The sequence below is a fragment of the Plectropomus leopardus genome, chromosome 20, assembly GCF_026936395.1.
Source record: "Plectropomus leopardus strain MGB_pleo_1.0 chromosome 20, ASM2693639v1, whole genome shotgun sequence".
Classification (NCBI taxonomy): domain Eukaryota; kingdom Metazoa; phylum Chordata; class Actinopteri; order Perciformes; family Serranidae; genus Plectropomus; species Plectropomus leopardus.
The window spans coordinates 19,026,757-19,051,434 of record NC_142195.1 but is presented as its reverse complement, the minus strand read 5'-3'; the positions used below and the strand labels follow the sequence as shown (position 1 = coordinate 19,051,434).

Sequence of the window (24,678 nt, the reverse complement as noted above, 5' to 3'; positions counted from 1 at the left end):
TTCTCCTCTCTCACTCTGACACAAAGCAGACTCAACAAACCTTGAATATGAGGGTATACACACGCATGCATATATGTGCATAAGAAATATCTATCCATCTATCTACCCACCTAGCTATCCTACTGCTCAAATCACATAAAATTCCGTTTTCTGTGAGCAATGATGGCTTTATGGAAACTTATAAACTCTGTGAAAATAACCAAACACTGAACACCAAAGCTCAGCTATAAGAGCTGAAAAACACTTAAGCTGAGACACAAATGCTTGCAGATTCTTGTTAAAAAAGGTGAATTTGCTCTCAGTAAATGACCTGTGAAAAAGACAAACCACTTTTCTAAAACCTTGACACTACTTAAATACCTGGTGAATATGCTACAACGTGCATTAGTCCATTCATCTTCAGTGGTGTCATGAGATCAGATTTTAAAGGGACCTTGGCAGGAAAACAGGTTGTGCTTTGAAGGAGTTGAGTTCATAATTGCTTTCATTTTGTTGCAGTGTGTAACATTTATCACCAGCACAGAGAAAATATGTGATGCATCACTTGTCCTTGCATTTGTTCACAAGCTGTATTAGTGGTCCCTTCGGTAGAGTTAATTTTAAAGCAACCAAACCTGCCTCCTTAAGTTTAGCTTGAGCTAATATGAGCCTTCAGCAATCAACCAAATAAAACTGGGTATCTTCCAAATTATTTTTAGGATAAAATATCTCTTGGTGTTACTGTCCCTCCACAATTGTGAGTTCTGGACAAGGTTCCAGTATGTCCTGGAATAACTGGAAAACAGCAGAACAATTTTCCAAGATAATTTTGTCATGAATAAATATTAAATAAATGACAGGTGTTGAACCACACCGGAAGATAGAGAAAAACTGCAACTTGCTACGCATGAATTCAAATTCTTGGAAAGAACCATAAATAAGCCCGTCCCAACTTAATGTTTGTTGTTAATGATTAATTGTGAGATTCTGGGTCACCCTAAAACCAAGGCAAACATATACCAGGAATCAATTATTCCTTGCCTAACCAAGATGAATTTGTTAGCAACACTTACTGTTCAACCAACACACCATACGACATACAACTCTGGGTTCACACTGGAACAGCCGCAAAACACCGATTTTTCTGTGACGGCCACTTGCTTTCTGCACCCCTGATGATCTACAGCAATAGTTTTAGCGCTTAGTCTATTTTTTTTACGTGAGTGACTCTGACAAGAAAATACACTAAATACCCTATTATGAATTATATAACTGCTATATCAGATATGATATGAATGATCTGATCATGATAAGGGATAAAATATGCATCCAGTGCTTCCACAATACTTGTCAATTAAGTCTACAGAGAGAGAGAGAGAGGCGAGCGGACAAACACTGAAGGACTCGCTCACACAAACACACTCACTCACTCACAGACACATACATAGCCACAGACATAGAGGCTTGTAAGGACAGAGAGACGGAGACAGAGCTCAGAGAAAGAGGGCTGCTGCTGACTGGCGCAGACAAATGCACTCCTGGTGTGAACGGCCAGGTAACTGCTGACGGGCAGCTGCGCAACAATTAACCTATCGGGGCGCTTGCGCGTCCAGTGTGAACCCAGCATAAGGCATGTGCCACTGGGTGCCAGGACAGCCAGAAGAGCCAGAAAAGTGATGCATGTCTGTTAGCACTGCTGCTATTTAATGTCACTGAGGACCTCACCATCACAGATTTAGTTCTGATATTGGTGTACAGACAGTGATAGACAATAGGTATAGAATCTTTTTTAGCAAAGGCACAGCTGGACAAGCGAAACAACGGAAAAGACCACAAATAGGCAGTCAACCAATCAACTTGTTTGAAATTTTAGGTTTAGATAGTGACACAGTTAGCTGTTATGTATTCAATATTATAGATATTAATTAATTAATTATTATGTGTTTTTATAAAAATCTTAAAACAAGGGATACTAATTTGAATGACCTCACTGGCAGAAATGATGCTGGAAATGAGACTGGGTAACTGTTTAAGACAGAGGGATTTTTACAGCGTATCGCTGTGGTGCCCTGTAAGGAGGCTGGATCCTGCTTTTCAGATAATCTCTTCCTTGTTCTCTGTGTCGCTCTCATGCTTCATTTCAATATTTTAGATCAGGATGCCTCAAATTTCAGCATGGCAGGTCCTAGCTTATCAGCAGCAAAAAGCAGCTAATTTCAAGGTTGACTGTAAGTGCAGCGAATCTTTAGACAACCTTTTCCCATGTCTAAGTGGTGGCTGCAAATGCTGTTAAACACAATTACGTACAGGTGTGGAGAACAGTGAGGTTGATGACAGGAGGTAAATGGGAGAACAGCGTTTCTCATAAGTGTGAAGGTCATTTTTTGGGGAGAATTAATAATGCTTTCACCGAGCTTTGATCTGCTCATACCCAACATCTACTGAAAAGAGCACAAATATAATATAATAAAGAAAAATGAAAGGAAATATATTAAAAGAAAAAAATACAATGATTAATTTTTAAAATTGTGTCTACAGATATATCTCTATAAAGGTAAGGGTTAGATTTTTAATTTGATGCTTGTCTCCATCCCAGCACTCATTAGAGCCACACATTCCTGCTGATTCTCTACATGCTTGCTGGTTCTCCAACAACTTTGCCATCACGTTGCGCACAAACTTATCATTTTTATTTCTTCAGCCCTGCATGCAATTTTAGTTCTGTGGGTTGTAACTGTATTTTTTCTTTTTTTTTTGTTTTTACTGAAGAATAAGAGGACTAATTACACTGACCTTTCTTTCTGAAAATGCACTTATCCGGCTTTGTAAAACTCTTCTTCAACAATATCCATGACAGCAATGTTGTTAATCGTGTGCCATTTGCAAAGCTTAAAGGATTATGTCACCCCCTAAATGGCCATTTGTATATCAATGACTCATCCTGTGTTTAGTTGAATTTGTGAAGAAAACTTTGTTTTTTTTTCACATAATGAACTTAAGTCATAGACAACTGCATTTAACAACAACAAAACTATATCAAAACATCTGTTTACAAACTCTCACACAATGCATGCAGTACAATCCAAGTCTCATTTATCCAATCATATGCTCAGTACCTCCCAAACAGACAGCCCTTTCTGGCAGAGAACTAAACTTACCTTGCTTTAACCTTTGAGCTGCTGGTCTACCACTGCCTTTATCCATTTGTTTGTTTGTGTTATGTTCAAACTAACTTTCTAAAACTCCGAACTAACTGTCTAAAACACTAAGGTCAAACAATATAACAAAAACTATTCAAGGCAGCTGGAGACCAGCAGCTCCTGTGTTTAGCGAGGTTAAATTCGATGGAGTCTGGCCTTGATGAGAGCATAGATTAGTTTCACTTTCAGTTTAGTTCCCTGTTGGAGGGTACTGTCTTTTTTGGAAGTACTGAGCAAATGATTGGATAAATGAGACTTGGATTACACCGCATGAGTGTGAGAGTTTGTAAACTGTTTTGATCAAGTTTTGCTGTCGTTTGACATGATCCCCTTTGCAACAGTGCATCAAGAATTTTCTCTATTTTGGATTCTTCGTTCACCTGAGGGATGAAAAATTGCTTTTTTTTATCCCTTCAAGGTAACACTGAATGAGTGATTGATATACAAATGGCCATTTGGGCTAAAGTATTTCTTTAACCTATTTAAGGCTTCACATAGGAGTTTTTATCTTAGCAGCTATGAATAAACTGTAGCAGTACCGTCATCATAATCTACAGCATTCTCTAACTATGGACCACACAAAAGTTCACAGCAATACAGTAGTTTTACTAGTCAACTGTAACACAAACACATCAAAGTGTCAAATACACAAGTTTTGAACTAAGGTGTCAAGACATAGACAGCAATATAAAATGAAGCTAGAGGAGGTCTACATGATTCTCAAGCACACACGCTCACACACTCATAATAATAAAGCTGGGAATACCTCTGAAAAGCATTTTCCTTCCTTCTGCATGAAGTAATTCTTCTTAAACTCATAATATGTGTTATACTGATTCCAGGACTGCAAGAAGTCAAACCTACAGTAGACAGAGGGAAGAACACATAGTGTATAAGATGAGAGGGGAGCACTCATAAACGATAAGTCAGAGGATGATGAAGGGGCTCTACAATATCTGAACTTAAAGTTACTGATAAGAGTTCCTAAAACCAAGATGTGATCGGTATAGGAGATTTATTTCTGCTAAGAGCACTTACCGTGGATCATTCTTGGCACGGACACTGGCCTCAAACTTAAGACCGTTTCTTGCGACATATTCAGCCAGCTTGTCTATGACTGGCTGGGTGTCAGGCGGAGGGGGAATGATGGCTGGTGTTGCTGGTGTGGAAACTGGAGCTTCGGGTTTCAAACTGTTTTGGGGGGGAAATTAAAGATGTTAAGCTGATAGAAAAGTTTCAGCTATTAAAACAGGTGTGATCTGTTCTTACATGGGTCTTGCTCTATTAAATTACGGTCTTTAATTTAAGTGATTACTCACACCCTATGCCTAGAGCAAATTAAGCTTTTTAATTAAAAACACTGATTAAGCTGAAGAAGTTTTTGATCAGGTTCTCCAATAAAATTACTTCAATCAAAAGGTTCATGGTATTAAATTCTTAACGGAGAAAAATACCAAAAGCACAAAAAATATCAATCATGTTTTAAATGTCACTGAAACTATCAGGATAAATTAGTATCACACAGGGATAGGGCTGCTCCCTGACAGTAGTAGGTTTGAATCATCAGTCAGAGACCCCTCAGTCGACTAAGATAACTTTAAGCCAAGCAGTCATTTTTTTGGTTTCTCTGCCAGTCAGTGCGCTGCACAGTGTGCCCCCGGGGAATGTTTTGGTCCCAAGACTTTGCTGTAGAGTGAACGCTCTTGACTTTCACTCTCCCCTTTGGTCAAGGCTGCAGCGATGCAGCGGCACAGAGGAAGACACACTTTGCAATGTAAGGCTCCGTGATAACACGATCTCTCTTCTGCTCAGAAGTTGTACATTTACAGCTCACAATTTAATGTACAGACTGTCATGGCATTTGTGATCTTTTATTGCTGGTAGCTTGTTGACTATATAAAAAAAAACAGTAAAACTTTATATGAAACATGGATGACCATTAGTTCCTACCTGGTTTCTGGTACAACCACAGGAGCAGCAGAGCTGGTGACCTGAGAGGCGACTGTAGCTGGTGGTGCCATAGCGATAGTTTCAGGAGGGGTGGGTGTAGTTCCCAGACTAGGCAAAGCCTCAGACGAGGTAGGAGCAGCCATGACAGCTGAGGGCATGCTGTTATAGTACGCACTGGCATCGATCCCAGGAGGAGGCGGGGCCAAGCAGAAAGTCCCATCAGGAAGCATGTAGTACCCGTAGTACATTGCTGCAGCATTAGCTGTAAAGAAATAAGGAGGAAATTAGTACATGAATTTCCTTCCAAAAATACTTGAATGGCCCCTGATGAAGTACAAACAGCTCCTGTTACTTCATGTGAACATAAACTGCATAATATAATGCCACCTTTTCCCACAGCCATACAATAAAGACAGGCTTTGAGAGGATTGTAATGTTCAATTTTTGTTGAGGCAGTCACAGCTGTTGACTCAGCTCTGCTATGAGCTGAAAGGCAATTGTTTGGTATAATGCTGTAATGCTTTATGGTGTATAGCTCTTGTGTCAATCCCCTGTACAGTTGACTTGAAAAGTGGGAAGTACAGGAAACAATTGTTTAGGCGTTATGTGAAATTATGGTGCTTTCACTAGAGTTACGGGATGATTTACTAATTCATTTCAGAGTCTTTCTATTTCGACCTTGGTGAAGAACATCAACAGGTCAGGGGAAAGTCATCTGCCACTGGAAATAGAATCTAGGCTTATTTAGTGAGCCTATTAATAACAGAAATGCCACATTTGTGCTCACTCTCCGTTGAAATTACATCTTCAAGGCAGGAAAAACTGGACAAAGATATAGCATTTTATGACCGCAATAATTTTTCTCTTGCAAGGTATTAAGTTGACCCCAAACCCAATGGTTTGTCTCTTTTTGTTGTAAATATACAGTAAATGTGAGCTGTTTATGGGGGATTGTTTACACTGGCTACACTGTGCATTTTTTACACATCAAGAAGTGCGACTGCAGGAGGTTGCTTTAAGGTTTCCTGTACTTAGTTTTGACCAGTGACTGCATATAAAGACAGATGGTATGACAGCTCCCTAAATGTGAAGCCAAAATATCTCAATCATAAACCCTGTCTACTCAACGTTTGTAAATAGGACATGGACCAAACTACTTTTCAAGGACCCATAATAAGAAAATATATATATATTGCCCCACTTGCCCTATGTTTTCTAAACATATCATATTCAAACTCAAACTCATATTAACCCTTTGAACCACTTAGCAAATTGGTGCGATTTCTATCAAAAACGTGGAAAACAGCAGTTTGACAAACCAGCAGCTTGAAATCTTCCACAAATTGCAAGAAATTAAAATATTAATTCCACTAATTTTCAGATAATTTTATGGTACTATCTATTAATTTTCTCCTAATTCTTGGGGTCATTTCCGTGTGTGGCTCATTGCCTTCTTCTAATGTTTTAGAAAGTATTTTTTTGCCAAGGTTTTTAAAGGTTTAAAGGTATGTTACGTTGACAGATAGAGAAGATAAATGTGCCATTATGTTACAATACTTACGAGGTTATCCACACAAGGTAGTGACTAGCAATTAATTCCATTACACACAACAAAACTCCATGACTTTCCAAAACTTTCAATAATTTTCAAAAATTCCACAGCTTTTCCAGGGTTGGAAAATGTAATTGTAAAATTTAATTCCTTTTCCAAGTTTTCCATGACTGTGTGAACCCTGTACAATCTATTTTTTTGTTTGTTTTGTTTTGTTTTGCTTTGACATAGTTAAAATAATTCCAAAGAGTGGAGGCAACGTGTAAGCAACTGCATTTGTATTGGCCGCTGGACAGAAGCACATTAGTGTGGTCAGGCTTTAAGAGTGAAATGGTGTAGAAGTGTTCATTATATGGCTATGATTGGCCTTCTGTTGCTAAAGCTTGCTTTGTGTTGTGGTTGTTTTGTGTGCTGTGCTTTCTTGTTCAGTGTCAAGCTATGTTTTTATGTTGTGTTTAATATGTCCATCGCAGTAATTAATTTAAATCAGCAGACTGAAGAGCATATAAATCAAGATGTAACCTATGTGCGAAAGGGTCATCTCCCTTATCAGTGAATTTGTATTACCAAGCCTCCTTAATGAAAAGAGAGAGGGGAAGAGGAGTGGGGGGGTGTATGGGGACAGGGACAAAATAAATGGTCAATGTCAAAGTGGAGACAGTGTGATATTAACACATTAGTCACTGAGCTGGTTGACTTTTCAATTTTCTTTAGTCTGAGAAAAAAAAATACATAGCAGGGGCTTTCATTTACAAACTTGACATGTGCTACAGCTGTGATGAAGACTTAGATTTAAGATTTGTAAGTGGGAGGTCAAAAGGGAAATTTACTTAAATGGTTGGTCAGATAGAGGGTCACACAGATAGATGATCAGATCAGTAGATAGATTTCATAAATTGACTTTTATGTTGAAGTACACTGGTGTTTTTGATGCTGCTGTTATTGTTAGGTCTCGTATCTATTAGGGTCAGAGGGAGTGATTAAATACACTAAATTAAGGGATAAAATCCAGTACAAAAGAGGTAATGGAGCAACTTATTATCCACACCCTGTATTTACATCATAAGTAGTAAAACAAAATGTTCAAAGGACAAGAGAAGGCTTTCTCATTGGACCAAGCCTAGCATAGCTACATGGATGAGCAAATTAACAGCCCCCGTTATGAGCAGCAATGCATATCAGCGGCATTAAGCAGCTAGGTCATCCACAAGCACAGAACAGACCAAAGGACACCCACCACAACTGTCTTAGGAATGAATAAATTGCAGTAATGGACAAGAAAACAATCACGGGTCAGCAGGGGCCAATGACCGCGGGTTTATTTAAGCAACCAGTCCAGAGGGGGTAGAGACATACAGGAACAAATTACTGTTGAGTGTGATGAATAACGTGGAGTGGTGTTGGATGTGACTCATCATGGATGAATACGCACATGTTCTTGCATACAGTGCGTACACGAACCAGGCATTCTTTTAAATTTAACAGATGTGCTATTTTTTTCACGCCGTTCATTCTGTTCAAATGTCATTTTCATTCAGTTTATATATATAATCTTAGATGAACTTTCATCAGACCGGCTATATACTTCAACTATCAAGGCATTACATTAGCTTCAATAATGTGAGTCAAATTCATGTAATTTCATGAAGTAGCTGTTAAGAGCTTCACTACTGCAATGCACAAGTATTTGTGGTTCAAGCACTTCAGCACACTGGGACGTTCAGTACCATTTTAGCTCAGACTATCTGAGGGCAATTAACCCTTTGAAACCTGGATCCACATCAAGTTTGTAGTGCTGCTTTCAAACACCTTTTCAAACACCAAGCATTTTTTTTGATCATTCCTTTTTTTTTGTTATTTGTTTTAGGTGCAGGCCTAAAAATCTATACTCACGGTCAGCGGTGTACTGAGCTGGTGTGCTGGATGCAGCTGGGTCCGTCACTTCCTCTGGTTCAGTTACTACTGCTGCTGTGCCATTCCTTTCCTGTTTAGCTTTTCGCACAAGTGCTGCCAGAGGATGGTCTGGGTCCATAACTTTCAGAGGCTGCAGAAGTAGAAGGTCAGTTTGTAAAAACTGTCTATTATTTTTGTGAAGGGATGCTTAAGCTATTGAAATCACACCACAAGCGAGGAGACAGATCCATTTTACAGTCATAATATAACACATAAATATTCAAACCTCTATGAAGTCAGAAACCATAAAATGCTGTGCAATATTTAAGCACTGCATACAGAATTTAATAGTTAACTCCATAAAATATGAAATATGAATCATTAGTAGAAAATTAGAGTGGCTGATTTGAAAAGGAAAGCCCTCTTGATGGGAGGCAACTGTTGGACAGCTTGCTATTAAAAGAGCTCATTATGTTTCTTTAAAAAAGACATGCTTCCATTCTTGCTGCTCTGTTAAAGACTAATGGCTGTTCTCCCGACAATGCACATGAAAGTATGAACAAAAAACTGTAACAGCATGAAGACAAGGAAACAGAATATAGTTATTAGAGAATGCAGTAACAGACACGAGCACAACTAACAGCATGTAAAAGTTATTCACATGGCAGGCAGTGTTCAACTTCCAGTTTGAACTGCAGCATAAAGCATGATTATACATTTTCTGTTTGAATCCTTAAGATGAGCAGCCTGCTCTCATATGCCTTAAAGGGTAACTTTTGTATTTTTCAGCCTTGACCTTGATTTTCCATGTTTTTGTTTCTAAGTAACAACATTTTTTTTAAAAAATTGGTCCAGTATTGATTGAGAGTGCAGCAAAACAGGCAAAACAGGCTGCAGTGTAACCACTCAGGGCATTTGTGCACTGTTAATCTATGTCTACTACGAGTACTGGTTTTGCCACCAACAAGCTAATTATTTTAAGTGCTTGACAATATGGAAATATTTGTAGTGACATAGACGTATCTGTTAAAGAATAAACTCCATAAACAGCTTTTAAAAAGTTATTTTAGTGTGCATAGAGCCAATATCTTTTCACATAGAACTGTGTGAATTAAGGGTTAATTTTAACCAAACCAGAGTTGGTGATTGTTGGAACAGTGGGGGATAAACCAAAACAGCTTTTTGTTAGTTTTATTTTGTTTCTGTAAACTTAGTATGTTTTATGATGATAAAACTACTCTTTATTTAAATAGTGTCTGGTGGGTTTGACAACGGCGAATTCAGGGCTGTTTCTGGTTAAACAAAAGGAATCTTTGTCTTTTACAAAAAGACCTATCTCTCTGAAGATCCTTTTTATAATGTTGTCAGACAATTAGGGCCAACTCACAGTTTACATGTCTGCCAGACGTAAATGTAGTCATTCACCTGCATCTTTCAGGATGTGCTTGTGCAGCCCATTTTTTGTGGCTGCATAGACTAAGAATAGCAAGTGCACCAACGAAGCAATCTCCAATCTCTTATTCCACACTCCAGTCTAGTCCAGAACACTGCCGTCAAGCCAGCTGCAGCTGCCTCGCCAAAATAGTTTTAATTTGGATATTTGACAGACTCCACTGCAGATCCAGCACCATTTACTTAGTTTCACTTTCACTTGAGTTGGCAGTAGGACAGTAAGTTCGCCTCCCAGCCGTTCCATTTACTGCCGGGGGCTGATACGGGCCATTCATGGTGCTATGAATACCACCATGCATGCATGGCGGGACCATAGTTGTCCACAGACATTCAATGCAAAAAAGTGTGTCCAAGCCTTAAGACTAGTAGTCTGAACATATCAGTTACAAAACCAAGCATTTTAAGAGAACATTAATTGACATTGTACAAATGCCCTGAGTGGTTTCATTGCAGCCTGTTTCATCTTGCTCAATGCTAGACCAGTTTCAAAAAATGTTGTTCCCATTAGTCACTTGGACACAAAAACATGGGAAAATAGGGTCCATACCTAAGTTACCCTTAAAGCTATGTAACGTTTTTAAAACCCATCGAATTGCCTGAAAATGCTTGAAGACAAAACCTGGGCTGTTTTTCTTGGCTCATTAAAAAGTTTTTTAGGTACATACTTTTTTGCAGGGCAGCATCACAATATAAAGTAGCAACCAACAAGTAAAGCTCCACACTGGGTGGCTTACATTCTATTAACATTACCTTCACAAGCTCCTCCAGGCGAGAGCACTTTTTAGGGGCAAAGAGGCTGGGATGGAGATAACTGCCATCTCCATCGTCATCTGAATCGTCAGAGTGGGATTCTGCAGCAAGAAGGCAAAAAAAGGAAAAAGTAGTGAACATACAGTATGTATGAACAAGTTTGTAGCATATAATTAATGCAGTGTTTCTCAATGTATTCTTCGATTGCTCATGTATAACAGATGCAATATTTCTGCATTAACTGCAGTACATGATATTCTTGATTCTGCATATGTAGCGTCTGTGTGGGAACATGACACCTATGAATTCAGTGACTGCTTTCCATAACTCACCCTGCGATTGCTCCTGCTTCTTGGTGGAGATGAGGTTGTATCGACCTTCCTTCATGGCCCGCAGGATGTGTTTGTAATACGGGTTGAGGTAATGGTCAAAACGAAGAAAGTCAAACTGGGAGTTACCAGACTGCTTCGCTTTCAGGACTATTTCAAACTGAGCCCCCTGCTGAGACACAAAGTTGGCTGTCCTCTCGATGATGTTATGGGTCTTGATGGTTGCCGGCTACCAGGAAAAAAAAATGAAGAAAGGAACACATATGTTTTAAACTGAACAGACTGAATGCAAGCACTGATTTCATGACCATTATTGATTTCTTATAAAAAAGTGCAATAACAGGAAATGTCGCTTGTGGAAGCAAAAGTGAAAAATAGGGATCATCACACATAAGAGTTAGTGAACCTGACAGCTGAACATAACATTAAAATGCAAAGCACAGTTTATAAAGGCCTTCCTCATACCAAGGACACAAGCCATTTTGTCTCTGAGGCATTTCTATGCTAGGCACTCTTATGTTCATTGTGATGACATTAATTCTTAAAATACACATGGGGTGGAAATCAGTGGAACAAGAAGTGGTCCATTATTCATTCATTATTGTCCCCCTTGTGTGCTTTTAATGATTAACCATTGTCATTACCTTGTGAGTGCAGAGAAGTGCAGAAATCTCTGAAAAGACCACACATACCTCATCAAGATGAAAGTCATAATAAATACTACCTTTCAGGACACCGGCCAGAAAGATGCCAGTGTCCAACACTAACAGACCATTATTGTGTTCTGAGCTGCCAAGGACTTCCTGACATACAAGGGCCTTTCACACTCCAATTTATGGACTTAGCCATTAGGTAAAAAGGGTGTGTGTAATACTTGTTTTATGTCGATGTGATATACTCATACAAAGCATCCTCTGCCACGTCTACGCCATAGACCCAAAGCAAAACATAACTAACGTGTAACAGTCATAAAGCATGCCAGTGCCCTGAGTATGACGTACGATTTACAGCCATTTCTTATCTCGAGTAAGCACATAAAAAAAATACTCATCTTGAACCCATCAAGTGAGGTGCATGCCCATTAAAGGCTAATTTATACTCAGTTTTTGATACAGACACAGATAGAGCCTTCTGTTCTTACTCTGTGTTCATTTCGTCCATATTTTCTTAAAATTTATGGATATGGCCAAAGCAGAGCAGTAGTAGTGTAATTCAAGCAAGATACAACCATATGAGTAAACGAAGAAATTTAAAAAGTGGCGGAATGGAACGAATCAGTTGCATAATTAAAAGCATCCTCTGTCCACTAGACATGGACTGTATCCAGGGTATTCAGAAACCCTAATATTGGATTTTCAATAACCTCAAAAATACAGACCCTTATCTTTCTATTAACTTCACACTGGAGAGGCTGTATTGAGGATGTTTGGCATGCAGTGTGCATCACGTGCCCTAGAGGTTACACCTTGGCCACACTGCATGCGTGAGCAGTGTGTATTCACACTGGAAGCGTTCGTTGTTGCAACACTGCTGCAGAGCTGCTAACAACAGGTTGCGCAATGCAGAAGCCTTAGTTTTGGTAAAAGAAGGAAACATGAATTCAGAAGGTGTATTGTTGTGTTTTCTCTGTTTAAAAAGTAAAACAGGTGTAAGAATATCACCTTTTTTGTACTGTGTAGTGATAATGCTCAAGCATATACACCACATTGAAATGTCTTCAAAGAGAAGGACATACCCTCATAATCTAGGGAGCAGACATTAATATTATATGCATATCATGTACAGCAGTTATGTTATGCTCTCTATGTATGCACCAGGGTCTTTTGGCTTTTTTATACACAGTATGCTATATACTGAATGTGTACACAGTACATGCCAACATTAAAGCTTGTCTTTCCACTCATGCATAAGAAAGTGGCAGCTAAAAGGGGTTGCTGAGAGTTCGGGTTGTGGACTAGTCTGGTTCTAAGGGAAGACTGTGAAACATAAAAAGACCAGATGGAACAAAGCAGCAGCAAAGTATTTAAAACATATAAATCCATTATTTTTTGTTTGTTGTTATTTTAATGTTGTTTTGTCAATGTGAAGCATTGCCTATATGTATAAAAGTACATTTCTGCATACAGCAAGTATGTGCCATTTTGGAGCAGAGTTGTGGTACCATTACCATTATGACAGAAACCTTTCATTTTTAGGGGGAAGAAAAAGAGATGCTATTTCACGTGGGAAATGCTTGAATAGCTATTGATTAGACTGTCATGTAATGACAAGATGTGTCAGGATCTGGGTGGCTTCCCACCTCAAACAATGTCTGGTAGAAACTCTTTACAGAAATATTTAAATCCTGTTAGACATCCTGTTCTTATTGTTCATCCCAATCCATTCAGCTTGTAATCTGTCTCCAATAACTGTTATTACTGTTTATGCCATGATGTTATAAATAATCTTGATATGTAAGGTTAAAATAATGTCCTTTAATCATCTATAGTTCAAGTATTGCACTTCTGAATGTTGCAGTGTTATTCTTTTATTAGATGGATTAACTTTTCATTGTGGTTAATCTTTCAAAAAGCATGCATTATTCACTCCAGTTGTAGCATACGAGTTGCGACATGATGCATTTCCAAGAAGTGAACAATGTCTGGCAAAAAGCCATCGCAGAATTATTTTAATTTCTTTGAAAGAGACAAACACCATCAACCAGGCAATGTATACGCTGCCTCTGGATCACCAGAGAAGCACAGGAGCTTATAGGATTTATTCAAGCCAGCAGCCATTTAAGTTGGAGTGCAATTATATTCTGAGCTTTATGGTAAATGCACTGAATCGGACCATATGTGTATGCATCCAGTTTTCAAAATAAGGTGCTAACACAAAGTGTTTACAAAATGCACACATGGAAATGAATTGGATTATTATAATCACAGGGAGTATATAAGACATGTTACCTGTGCCCCTTATAAATAAAAAAACAAAACTAAATTGTAATGGAAGACAGTTAATTGGGGGTAAACACAGCATAAGCTACCTGCGATCATCAAAACCGCGTTCATGGCTTTACCTCCATATTACTCACTTATCCCACATATACCTTTAGAAAGGCTGGAATTCTTAAGTAATGCATGCCACCATATCAGTTTGCTGTCGCATATAAATTGGCTGTCTGGTCTGGATTACTGGGCCTGTTCCTTTAAAATTGAAAACCATCACTCAGCAGTCAAAATACTCAGACAGAGGAAAAACAGAAATGTGACACAGTTTCCATTATCGTTTTGTCAGATACACACACATCATTATAGGAATTTTCGCATCGCACTTGGGACTAAAAGTTTGTGTAGGTTTGTAATTATTCAAGCATTAAGTGTAATCAACCACACATTTCTTCTGTTAACAGAATTAACCTTTACTGACTTACAGACAGAAGGACAAAAAAATCTAAAGACAGAAAAACAAAATTCTAGCAATTAATCGACATATAAATGAGTCCTGATCTTGTGAGTTAGTCATCGCCTATATTTGCACAAGGTCAAAGCAAGTTGAGATGATGTCGAACAGAACCAGCATGTACTGTGTGCACAGTGATCAATTCTGCACAGGCCTGACTAATTCAGAACACACCTAACAGTTCATTTGGGAGTGGTCACAAGATGCCAATAAGAGAATGTCCCAGTTATTGTGTTTATATACTGTGTATAAGAGCACAATAGGGTATCAACAACAGTAAGCCATCTGGATATTTAATACTCACCAGTTCCACATCAGGAGGGATAGCAAGCCCTGGGGGAGCCACAAACGGTTCCTCACTCTCCTCCGGCTCTGCCTCTTCTATGTACGTGAAGAGACATTAGGACAGAACAAATGAGATTAACTCTTGTTAGTCATTTGTAACAGAAAGTAAATACACCCTGCTGGAAATATACCCAGGTGAGCAGTAACTTTTCCATCCATTATACAAATGTATCACTGTAATATTACACTTTTCATCTACATTCCTTCCTCTGCACTTGATAAAAATGTACAGGCCAGGTGGAAAGTAGATTAACATTTTTAATGTTGTACTGTGAGGAGTTTGCACAGTAATAAAAGAGAGAAGCCCATTAATTTACGACATAGCATCTGCAGGACAAAATAAAGCCAGTCTGCCTACACTGTTCACTTGGCTCGTCATGTAAGTTGTGCCATCATATAGTTTTGGAACCAACTTTTTGCAGAGCCTGAAAGCTACGCAGTGTTCATATGTTCACTCTATCTTATGTCACATCTCAACTCCAGTTCAGTGACAATGTAATGGCTTTCCAAACAGTGCCCCAATTTTGAAAGAAGACATGCTCTTAATCATCACTTGAGTTATATAACAGGATTATTATCACGGTCGACTAGCTTGTATTTGGCCGCTAATTCTAAAGTGGTATATTATGTAAAACTTAATGGTTATCACACATTACAACTAACCCATCAAAATGGATCCACTCTCTCTCTTTAAAGGCAATCCAGCACTCTTCCCATTTACTCTGTCACCAAGTCACAAACTTTTCACTATTCAAAGCTACTGCATGACCACATATTGACTCAGACAATAGGGCACTTTGCTTATAGAGGTGTGTAGGACAAGCAATAGTCCCAAATAGGTAGAAAATACGTGGAATTCAGGAGCAGGTTGCACCAACTGGTCTCGACTAAGCCTAACTGCTAAGTTGCTCTTTGTTGTTGACCTTTCATCAGTTGTGCCCATCAAACGTAAGCTTAACAAAGCCTGGTCTTAGTAATGTGCCTCCATGCAAACTACAGCTATTGCTGAACAGCGCAAGCATTGCTAGAATACAATATTAACATTCTCCTGCTGTCTTGCTAATGTGTAGCCAATCATTTTTTATTTTTTACAATGTTATTTTGTAGAATCAGAGAGAAAGATTGTAATATTTCAAGGACAACAAGATACAAAAATTAAAAGGGCTGTTTATAGAGCTGTTAATTGAGCCGTAGCTCCACAGGTAACATGGAAGGAAAGAAGAAGTAAACAAACTTGGCTGTTGCTTTCAATTCATAGAGGAACAGTATATTGTTAGCAGTGATATTAAAGAGTAAGGGCCCCATCAGCATCTGAATGGAGGGACATTAGCAGGTAAATTCATAAGCTGCTGCTTAATGGGCTGCTGCTGATCAGCTAATTAGCTAGCTTTCCAGCTTAATAACTTCCATTAACGGTGCATTTTTCACCGGCAATCATTTGTTTGGTCACACGTTCAACAAGCAAGGGGAAGGACAAAATTTGTGTTCATGTCTGTAAGTTAGCTAGATAAAAAGACACTAAAGCGAGAAAGCTAACATGGGTTGTTGTAAATGTTGTTAACGTTCTCTTGTGTTGTTACTTTATATCAGGCTGCTGAGTTATTTAACTCATGATCTCCATTATATATATATATATATATATATATATATATATATATATATATATATAAAGGTTTTATCCTGCCTGGTATCGCCTCACTTGTACTGCACATTCAAATTGTGTGAAAAAAAGTGCTCCTTTTTTTGACAGGATATGAAATTATTGGGTGTATTGGGTGAAATGACTGGGAAACAGTTACTATAGTGAGGGGTCATACAGGGAGGTTAAACAATAAGAATAACATTGTCATTATGTTAAGAAAGACAACAGATAGGAACTTGTACTGCAATTAGCCTCCTGTCTTACTTGGCTTTCATTTAGGAGCGAACACTGGTGACACTTGTTTGATCAATATTATGATTATGTGATTCTGTAACTGTCCACCCAAACGGTCTCTCACTGTGGCTTTCCGTTTGCATTGTGGTGGGCGACTTTTTCATGATTTCGTATTTGTGATACCATCACAGACTTAAAACAAGAAAAGGGAATAACCTGACAAGAAATAAAAAACTGCGCCAGGAATTCTGCAGTTCAGACTGTTAATTGCCACTGTGACTTGACCCTTATTGAATTATTCCCACAGGACAAATTCTACTGCAGATCATACTCTGAACTCAGCTCTATAATCTCCCCAGAGACAGAGGCATCTAGTCTGCTTTACTATGAGGCCACTGGCTGACTGGGACAAAGTGCTTCCAGCAAACTCTACATCAAATATTTAAAGTTGAAGGAGTGTGTGTGCTCGTGTGTGTGTGTGTGTGTGTGTCTGTGCATGTTAAGTCTGATATGGATGGAAGGCAACCAAAGTTGATGCTGGTGTTCACAGGTGATTAGCAGGCTAAATGTCAAACCTCCTTGCACTCATGGCTGAAATTTTAAAATTCTCTTAATGCCACAACTGCAGGGCGGAATATGTAAAATTCCAAATATGTTTGACACGTTCACCGTGTGCTCTGCAGGCAAGAATTCAACGTCAGCAGCCCCCTGGAGGGTGTGTATCTGCAGATGGTCGTATGGATTAGAATAGTTAAAAAAAAGAAGAAATGGATTAGACAGACCTGCTGTGTTCTTCACAGCAGGCTACAGCAGGAAAAACATTCAGAAGTTAAGCAGCTACACATGGCACAGATCCCCCCACAGGCGTGTCAAGGACAGAGAGGGTATATCAGAGACCCAAGATTTTCAAGCAGTACATGTTCATGCATACAGTCATGTGATTACCTTGAATAACCAATGACACTGTTTAATTTGCAAAGCACCATTCTGCAAGGTTGTGTCCTTTGCATTGTTAGATGAATCATTATAAGCTGTGTTAGGTGTTTTGCTTTCCTGGTTTTGTAACATTCTTTCTACAGAAGTGTCCATTTGTGAGTATCTGAGCGTGACTAACTACGTGACTTCTTAGGCAAGTTATTGAGTGATGAGCTCTCACCTGATTCCCGGTTAGCATCCTCCTCCTCAGTGGGCTGAGAGGGGTCATAGTAGTCAGCACTGTATTTGAAGGCCACTGCGTTGTAGGTGCCTTCATCGGCCAGAGCCTCACTCAGACGCTTGTACTCCTCCTCTGTGGAAAAAAAAAAAACACACATTGCAGAGAGTGACTAATTTATACAGCATCTTACTAATTATTATTATTATTATTATTATTATTATAATAACAACAACAACAAAAACTACTACGACCAGCAGGACCAATAAATCAATCACGTCTGTGAAAACATGGATGCGATGTGAGGTCGCAATGATCTTTGACCACCAAAGTCCAATCAGTTTTTGCTTTTCTCTGAAGCTTTTTTTGAGAAACACGTTTAAAAGAATGAGACTGACAAATGGTCACAGTGACCTTTGACCATCATGCTCTAATTAGTTCATTCTTGACTCAAAGCGGACGTTTGCACTGAATTTGCACAAATTTCATTGTTGAGTCTAAGCGGGCGTTAGTGCCAAATTTGACGATTTGACAAAATCGCTTAAATGGTTAGGTTAACAATCATTCATTATTATAATAACTGATTATAGTCACTATATAGTAATAATGACAATGTTATTGATGCTATACATCTTATATATGACAGAGATTGTATTTGGCAAGTCCTTCTACAAGCACATTAATCTTTTTTTTTTTAAAATACAGAAAAGGAATTGCTAGATAAATATAGCCTACATCGTAATTTGGCCCCAGATACAAACACACTTCTATTGAAATTCATGGCGAACTATATCTTTATTAAAGAAGCAAGGGCAAAATTGCCACTAAAAATATCAATATTTCTAATGCTATCCTGCTGTCCCTTCAGTGGACAGATGGGTAATAGCCTGAGTGAATGGGGTCAGGCCTCCAAATTCAAGGGCAAACTAGTCTGGGGTATGAACCTTCTGCAGTGAGCATGTAAGTGTGTGCGTGTGACACAAATCATTAGCTGACTCGTTCTGTCCTGTCAGTTTGGGCATAAGACACCATATTTCACATAAAACTGTAGCTTATTAATTCAATTACAGTCATTAAGTCTGTCTTTCAGAAGGGTGCTTTGTCATCAAAACAGCCTGTTTCATTATAATGTAAAACGACTGAGATGCAAGTATCCAAGAGTTGAAAGTGATTTCCATAGAAATGGCAGCTGTTGAGCTCTGAGTCAAAGCCAGTCGTTTTTAAAAAGATGGAAAGCTGAAAGTGCTTTAGAACGGGATGTAACCGGAATGTTGAAAATTCAGATTTTGCCAAGAAGCCTAGATGTATAGCAGTATAGAGCAATTGTCAGAGTCGCTGCTTTTCTGTCTGTCAAATTGGTGTTAGATGTTAGTTTGTAGGAAACGTATTAAAAAAGGGGGCAATGAGATTAAATCATTTCAGGACACCAATTCAGACACAGACTGTCTATGAAGAGAGTAAAGATTTTAACTCTGAAGTAGGGCAAGACATCAGTAATAAAGGCAGAAATCAACACCACAGAGCATCAAAGATTTGGGAGCATTTCAGTGTAACTGAGGCCATGTGGCTGCACCATGTTGGCAGTATTTGTGTTAAGTTATGACTTGCCCTGCAACCCTGGCTGCCGCAAACTTATTAAGCCTAAGTGAGAGCTGCCTGCAAGGTTCAGTATCTGCCAGTAAAATACAAGGGTTAGGACTGCTGCTGACAGGGAATTAATATCTGCTGGGGGAATGCAACCATCAAGCAGTTTTTAAGTGGTGTAAATTTATGCCAGCAGGAAATTGGCTGCAAATGTTCTTTACTGTCATGTGCCACTGAAACAGCTCAGAGATATGTTGCAGCAATTTAACAAGACTGAAGGAACATTTCTTTCCGTTATGTTTTAAACAGTAGCCCTTCCTTCCTTTCCTTTGATTTATATAAAGGATATTAACGTCACGGATGGGCCGGAAAACAAGTTAGTAAATAGCAGAAAGCAGCATGGAGGCCAGTGAAAATGTAATGGTGGCTACTTCTTTTCTATATCTCTTACTTATTCGGCCTCTCTTTTAAACTCAATGCAGACTAATTTGTAATGATATCTTAGCTCTGCTTAGACAGAGACGGATGGTATTTTGAGGTGGTTCATGATTACATCGCACCGGCAAATGGGCTAAAATAATTGCATACACCCAGGTGCTGCATTAACAATAGATACCAGTGACTCCTGCAAAGTCAATTGACACGGGACTGAATCCAATTGTAACCTTTCCCACACGTTAGCATGTGTTAGTATGTTTTTTGAACAGTGGGAAAGAGGCTTTACATATTGTACACAGTAAACAGCACATCAGTTTAAAAAAACTGACTTAATTCTGTCACGTTTACTTATTTACCTACCTATGAATTTCTAACTTTAATATTACAAGGTAAATAACCATAGCATGATTGTGTGTGATTAAGTTATTTAATATCTTTTAAGGTGCATGCAGAAATACAGAAATGAAAGCAGATGTTTATTTATCAATCAGCATGACTCACTAAAGCCAAATTCACATTAAGATTTGTGTGTTAAGTGTCCTAACTGGCACCCCATGCCCACCTTGTCTGGCCTCTTCTTCCAGCAGGTCCGTGTGCAGAGCCAGGTACCTCTCCTCATCGCACAACGCCTCAATCCTCGCCTCCTCCTCTGACAGCTGGTAAGATGTATTCCATGACCCGCTGTCATACTCTGAAAGGTCATGTAAGTGACCACGCCCATCGTATCTGTTGGATGATAATAAGGATTAGAGAGAAGGAAATCGACAAAGCCTTTTATACACAATATGGACCTACTTACCAAAGGAGGGGGGACCTAAAACCCAAAATTTACAACATCAAAAATGGTCTACCTCTGTAAGTCTGACATGAGGGAGTATACTTGTATAACACTAAAAGTTGTCAAATTTCTCATAATACAGACATCACATTAATGCACTAATTAAGTCCTTGGGCCTTAGTGCTCTTAAGATACCTAGCAAGCTTTCTGCTGCTATTTTCTTCTTGGACAAGTCTTATAAACCAACAACCCTACATCAAAAACAAAAGAGAAACAAACAAAGCAACTCGCCTCTTACCTTACAGGGTTCAATTCCCCCCTGTAACACTCATCATTACTTCTACATCTGCAAAGAGAGTTACATTCACACAAACCCGAGCACATAAATACCTATCCGCAAGAACCCAAATGGACGACATTTTCCAGGGTTCGTCCCTCTACGCCACTTCTCAGTTGCAGTTTTCTTCATGAAGACAAAGAAATGGGGTGCTGTGGTTGGCATTCGGGGTTTGGCAGGACCCCTTTAGCCTACCTTGCTGGGGAAGAAACTGGGTTATGTGATAAAGACACACATACAAATGCTGTACAAATGAAACACAAGTCGGGCCACTGCAGATCAAGGTGACTCAAAAGAATAAATGCACTATTTTAAGAGTGATTATTTTGAGTCATTTAATACATGTTCTGTATGGAGGTCACAACAAAACATTACCTCATCGCAAAAGTAACATTTTGTAGAAAGCACCTTTAATCTTTTTCATAGTTAGTCGAGCCCCACTTTCACATTGGCATTGTGATATTTTGAATCACCTTAAGTGCTGTAACTTTAGCCTTGGTTAGAATTTGCTCTGGCCTTCTGGATGTCAGCACAGCATAAAAACCCAGGTCATTTGCTTTGTGCACATATTGGTATTTTCTGCAAATCTCAATTGAAAAGGACAAAAAGAAGGGAGCATCTTCTGTGTCATACTGCATTTTGACTACCATTGTATTCTACTATAATATAGGCCTGGAGTAAAAGTTTCCAGAGGAAATTCTTCCAACATGCCAAGATGCAAAGCCAACCTAAAAGCTAACCTTTGTGGTCTCAATTAAAATTAAAAGCTTTGTTGTTATCTCTAAAATGCACTCCATTGCCAGTTTAGGAGGTACACAGCACAACTAATGCACTCAAATAAAAACAGCTCTGCAACAGAACCTATATACATCAATGATGTTTCCTTTTTATTTAACCCTTTGAAACTTAGAGTGACATCACTTGCTTTCAGATGCATTTCAACCTTTGAGCATTAAACAAACTAGTGTGATTTTTTTTAAACATGGGAAAAAATGCAATAAGCAACAAAATGTTCTGCAAATGGCAAGACATTAGCATTGTGCAAAAGTCTTAGGCCACCATATATTTGTTGTTTTAGCAAAGTTTTAAAGAGGAAATATATATTTATTTTTGTCTCTTTTATAAGATACAAACAAAAAATACAGATAGCGTACAATGTCAGAAGAAAATGGTTTCTTCAGACTGAGGTGAACTTTTAGTATGACACAGGGAATCGTACAAACATAACAAAAGGTAGCTCAAACAATTAATATTGAGCTTTGTACATGTCTTGAATGAAACCTGGTGTAAATATACCAGAGGATTAGCATTATAAATCTCATATTGTCTGCCCAAGGGAGTCCAAGACTGTAACGTTATTTTGATTGTTACTTTAGCATGTTCAGGTTGTTTTACTCTGAAATATTTGCGTTATGTTTTGGTTGCATTTTAGTAAAGAGACCACTAAGAAATAAATATGTATGGTCATTATAACCTTGCTAAAATAAAGAAGTTTATGGTGGCCTAAAGCTTTTGCACAGTATTATAGATGATGAAAAATACGTTTTAAAAGCTCTGGAAAATTGTCACCATCATCATTCATCTACCTTTTTCATTTTCAAAACAAATGTTCAGGTAATTTTCTTGTACTTTTAACTGTATTTTTTTACAATTTTGTTGAATTTTTCCTCATTTGTTGCTCATTACATTCTTCCCATGTTTTGGACATTAATCAAGCCAATGTGCTCGCGTTTCATAGGGTTAATTTAATAAACGTTGTCCAGTTCCTTTGTGGTAATGTTGTATTGCATCGCAGTAGTTTCTGGTGTGGCTACCAACTTGGCAACTGAGTGCATACTGACGCTCCAGCATCATGGCTAATGTTAGCAAAAACTGGCAAGGATTTGCATCTTCACATGTTATTCTAGAAACTTTAGATGCCATTTGTTGTCAGTTCAGCACATCCAAAAACAAGTTAGCAGGCAATAAATTAAAACACCCGTCGCCAGTTGCAGGTATTTCCGAGCTTCTGCAAGACAAACTCCAAGTGGTCCCTTGAATTTTGAAACAGGCTAACGGACAGCATAGATGGTTAGCATAATGTTTCGGTCTAAGTTTGTTCAACCGACCTATCAATCATGATGCTCTTGTCCCCCATCCATGGGATAAGATGTTTTCCATGTTCGTGGTAAAGAGCCCTTTCGTCGTCTGGAAACAGTTTGCAGGCATATCCGAACACCAAGAGGTCGGCGTATTTATCACTGTCACTCACATCCTTCTTCACTGGTTTGTTGTTGTGGTCCTTCTTTGCCGGTCCGCGACGATACATCTCCAAATGACTCGTGAAAACGAATTGACTAAAATAAAAGTAACAATGAAGATATAGTAGTGGTTATCTGATAACCAAATAGCTTGTAGGTTGCCCAATTGTGGCGATAATCCGTGATGTTTTACCCCAAAACAAAATTCTACGTGCTGTCTGTCGCCATGTTGGAAAGCGAGTAAATGTAGCTGCGTTTCCGGTCCGCACTTACGACGATTTTTCTGAATTATTAAAACCAACTCTTTTGTGAAATGTATTAATTCCTAAGTAAAATGACTCTTTTAGGCCATATATTTTAATTAAAATGTATATATGGCATTAAGAAGCAGTTTTTTCGTCAGTGAATGTTTCAATTTTGCCGAAAGTGCTGGTGATAAATGAACCTCTGTTACTTTGGGCTGTTGCAGCTGTACTGAGCGCACTAAACTCACCCAGCATGAATGCGAGGCTACATTTTAACATTAAATCTGATTCATAACAATATAATAGACACATCACCACACTTATTTTCCAATGTGTACATATGACTGTCTTCTGGACTGATTTCAGTCGAATCTCCAAAGACATTTAGGCAAGGCAATTTCACTCAAAGAACCTGACATGTTACTGATATTAAATAATCAAAATTTCTCCAAGAATGAAAAATCTATTTTATAATTATTTTTAGCCAGTTTTTACATTCATAAGGCAGCATTTTTAAAGAAACTCCCCTTATATACCACTTTCTAATTAAAAAAGGGGGAAAAAAAGATCTGGATCCATATCTTAAAACAACATCTAACTTAAAAATGTCTAATAAAAATAACCCAAACTTAATTTATAACCCAGTGTTCATACTTGTGTACATTTAATTTAGTTTAATTTAATTTTATTTTATTTTATTTTATTGTATTTTATTTTATTTTATTGTATTTTATTTTATTTTATTTTATTTTATTTTATTTTATTTTATTTTATTTATCTGGTTTGTACCTACTTGTGTCATTATTTCATAATTTGTTAATTTTTGTATCGGCCACTGAATTGTTTTGGTTTTTTTTTTAAACTTTGATTATCCTTTGATTATGCAATTTTGTTAAAATGTTATAAGTATAAAACACACATGCACAAGACTCTTTGTACTAATATGTTTTTTAAATGTTTAAGCAAAATTCTGTGTCTGAAAAGAACTGAAATACAACTGGATAAATGCAGGACTGCAAGTTTTAGTAAGAGATGTTTGATATGGTTTTGCTGATGTTAAACATGTCCTCCCTTTAATTTATGAAGAATGTTAACCTTTTTGGATTCTCTGTTCATCGTGGAGGTGGAAAACA

General features: G+C 38.2%; 1 protein-coding gene across 2 annotated transcripts in view; it reads right to left on the bottom strand.

The window, feature by feature from the left end:
* Positions 1 to 23,549, bottom strand: part of sfswap (splicing factor SWAP) — a 62,769-nt gene extending 39,220 nt beyond the window's left edge. The window contains exons 1-10 of one of the 2 annotated variants that reach the window (XM_042508985.2): positions 23,169 to 23,549; positions 20,508 to 20,671; positions 17,927 to 18,058; positions 14,854 to 14,930; positions 11,109 to 11,334; positions 10,777 to 10,877; positions 8,575 to 8,725; positions 5,130 to 5,391; positions 4,218 to 4,370; positions 3,946 to 4,039 (exon numbers count right to left, since the gene is read on the bottom strand). In XM_042508985.2, coding sequence (XP_042364919.1) covers positions 3,946 to 4,039; positions 4,218 to 4,370; positions 5,130 to 5,391; positions 8,575 to 8,725; positions 10,777 to 10,877; positions 11,109 to 11,334; positions 14,854 to 14,930; positions 17,927 to 18,058; positions 20,508 to 20,671; positions 23,169 to 23,368 — 1,560 coding nt within the window. In that variant the 5' untranslated portion in view covers positions 23,369 to 23,549. Of the gene's footprint in view, positions 1 to 3,945; positions 4,040 to 4,217; positions 4,371 to 5,129; positions 5,392 to 8,574; positions 8,726 to 10,776; positions 10,878 to 11,108; positions 11,335 to 14,853; positions 14,931 to 17,926; positions 18,059 to 20,507; positions 20,672 to 21,113 lie in introns of both variants that reach the window. The other variant, XM_088070877.1, reaches the window with a different exon arrangement.
* Between the last annotated feature and the right edge of the window lie 1,129 nt (positions 23,550 to 24,678).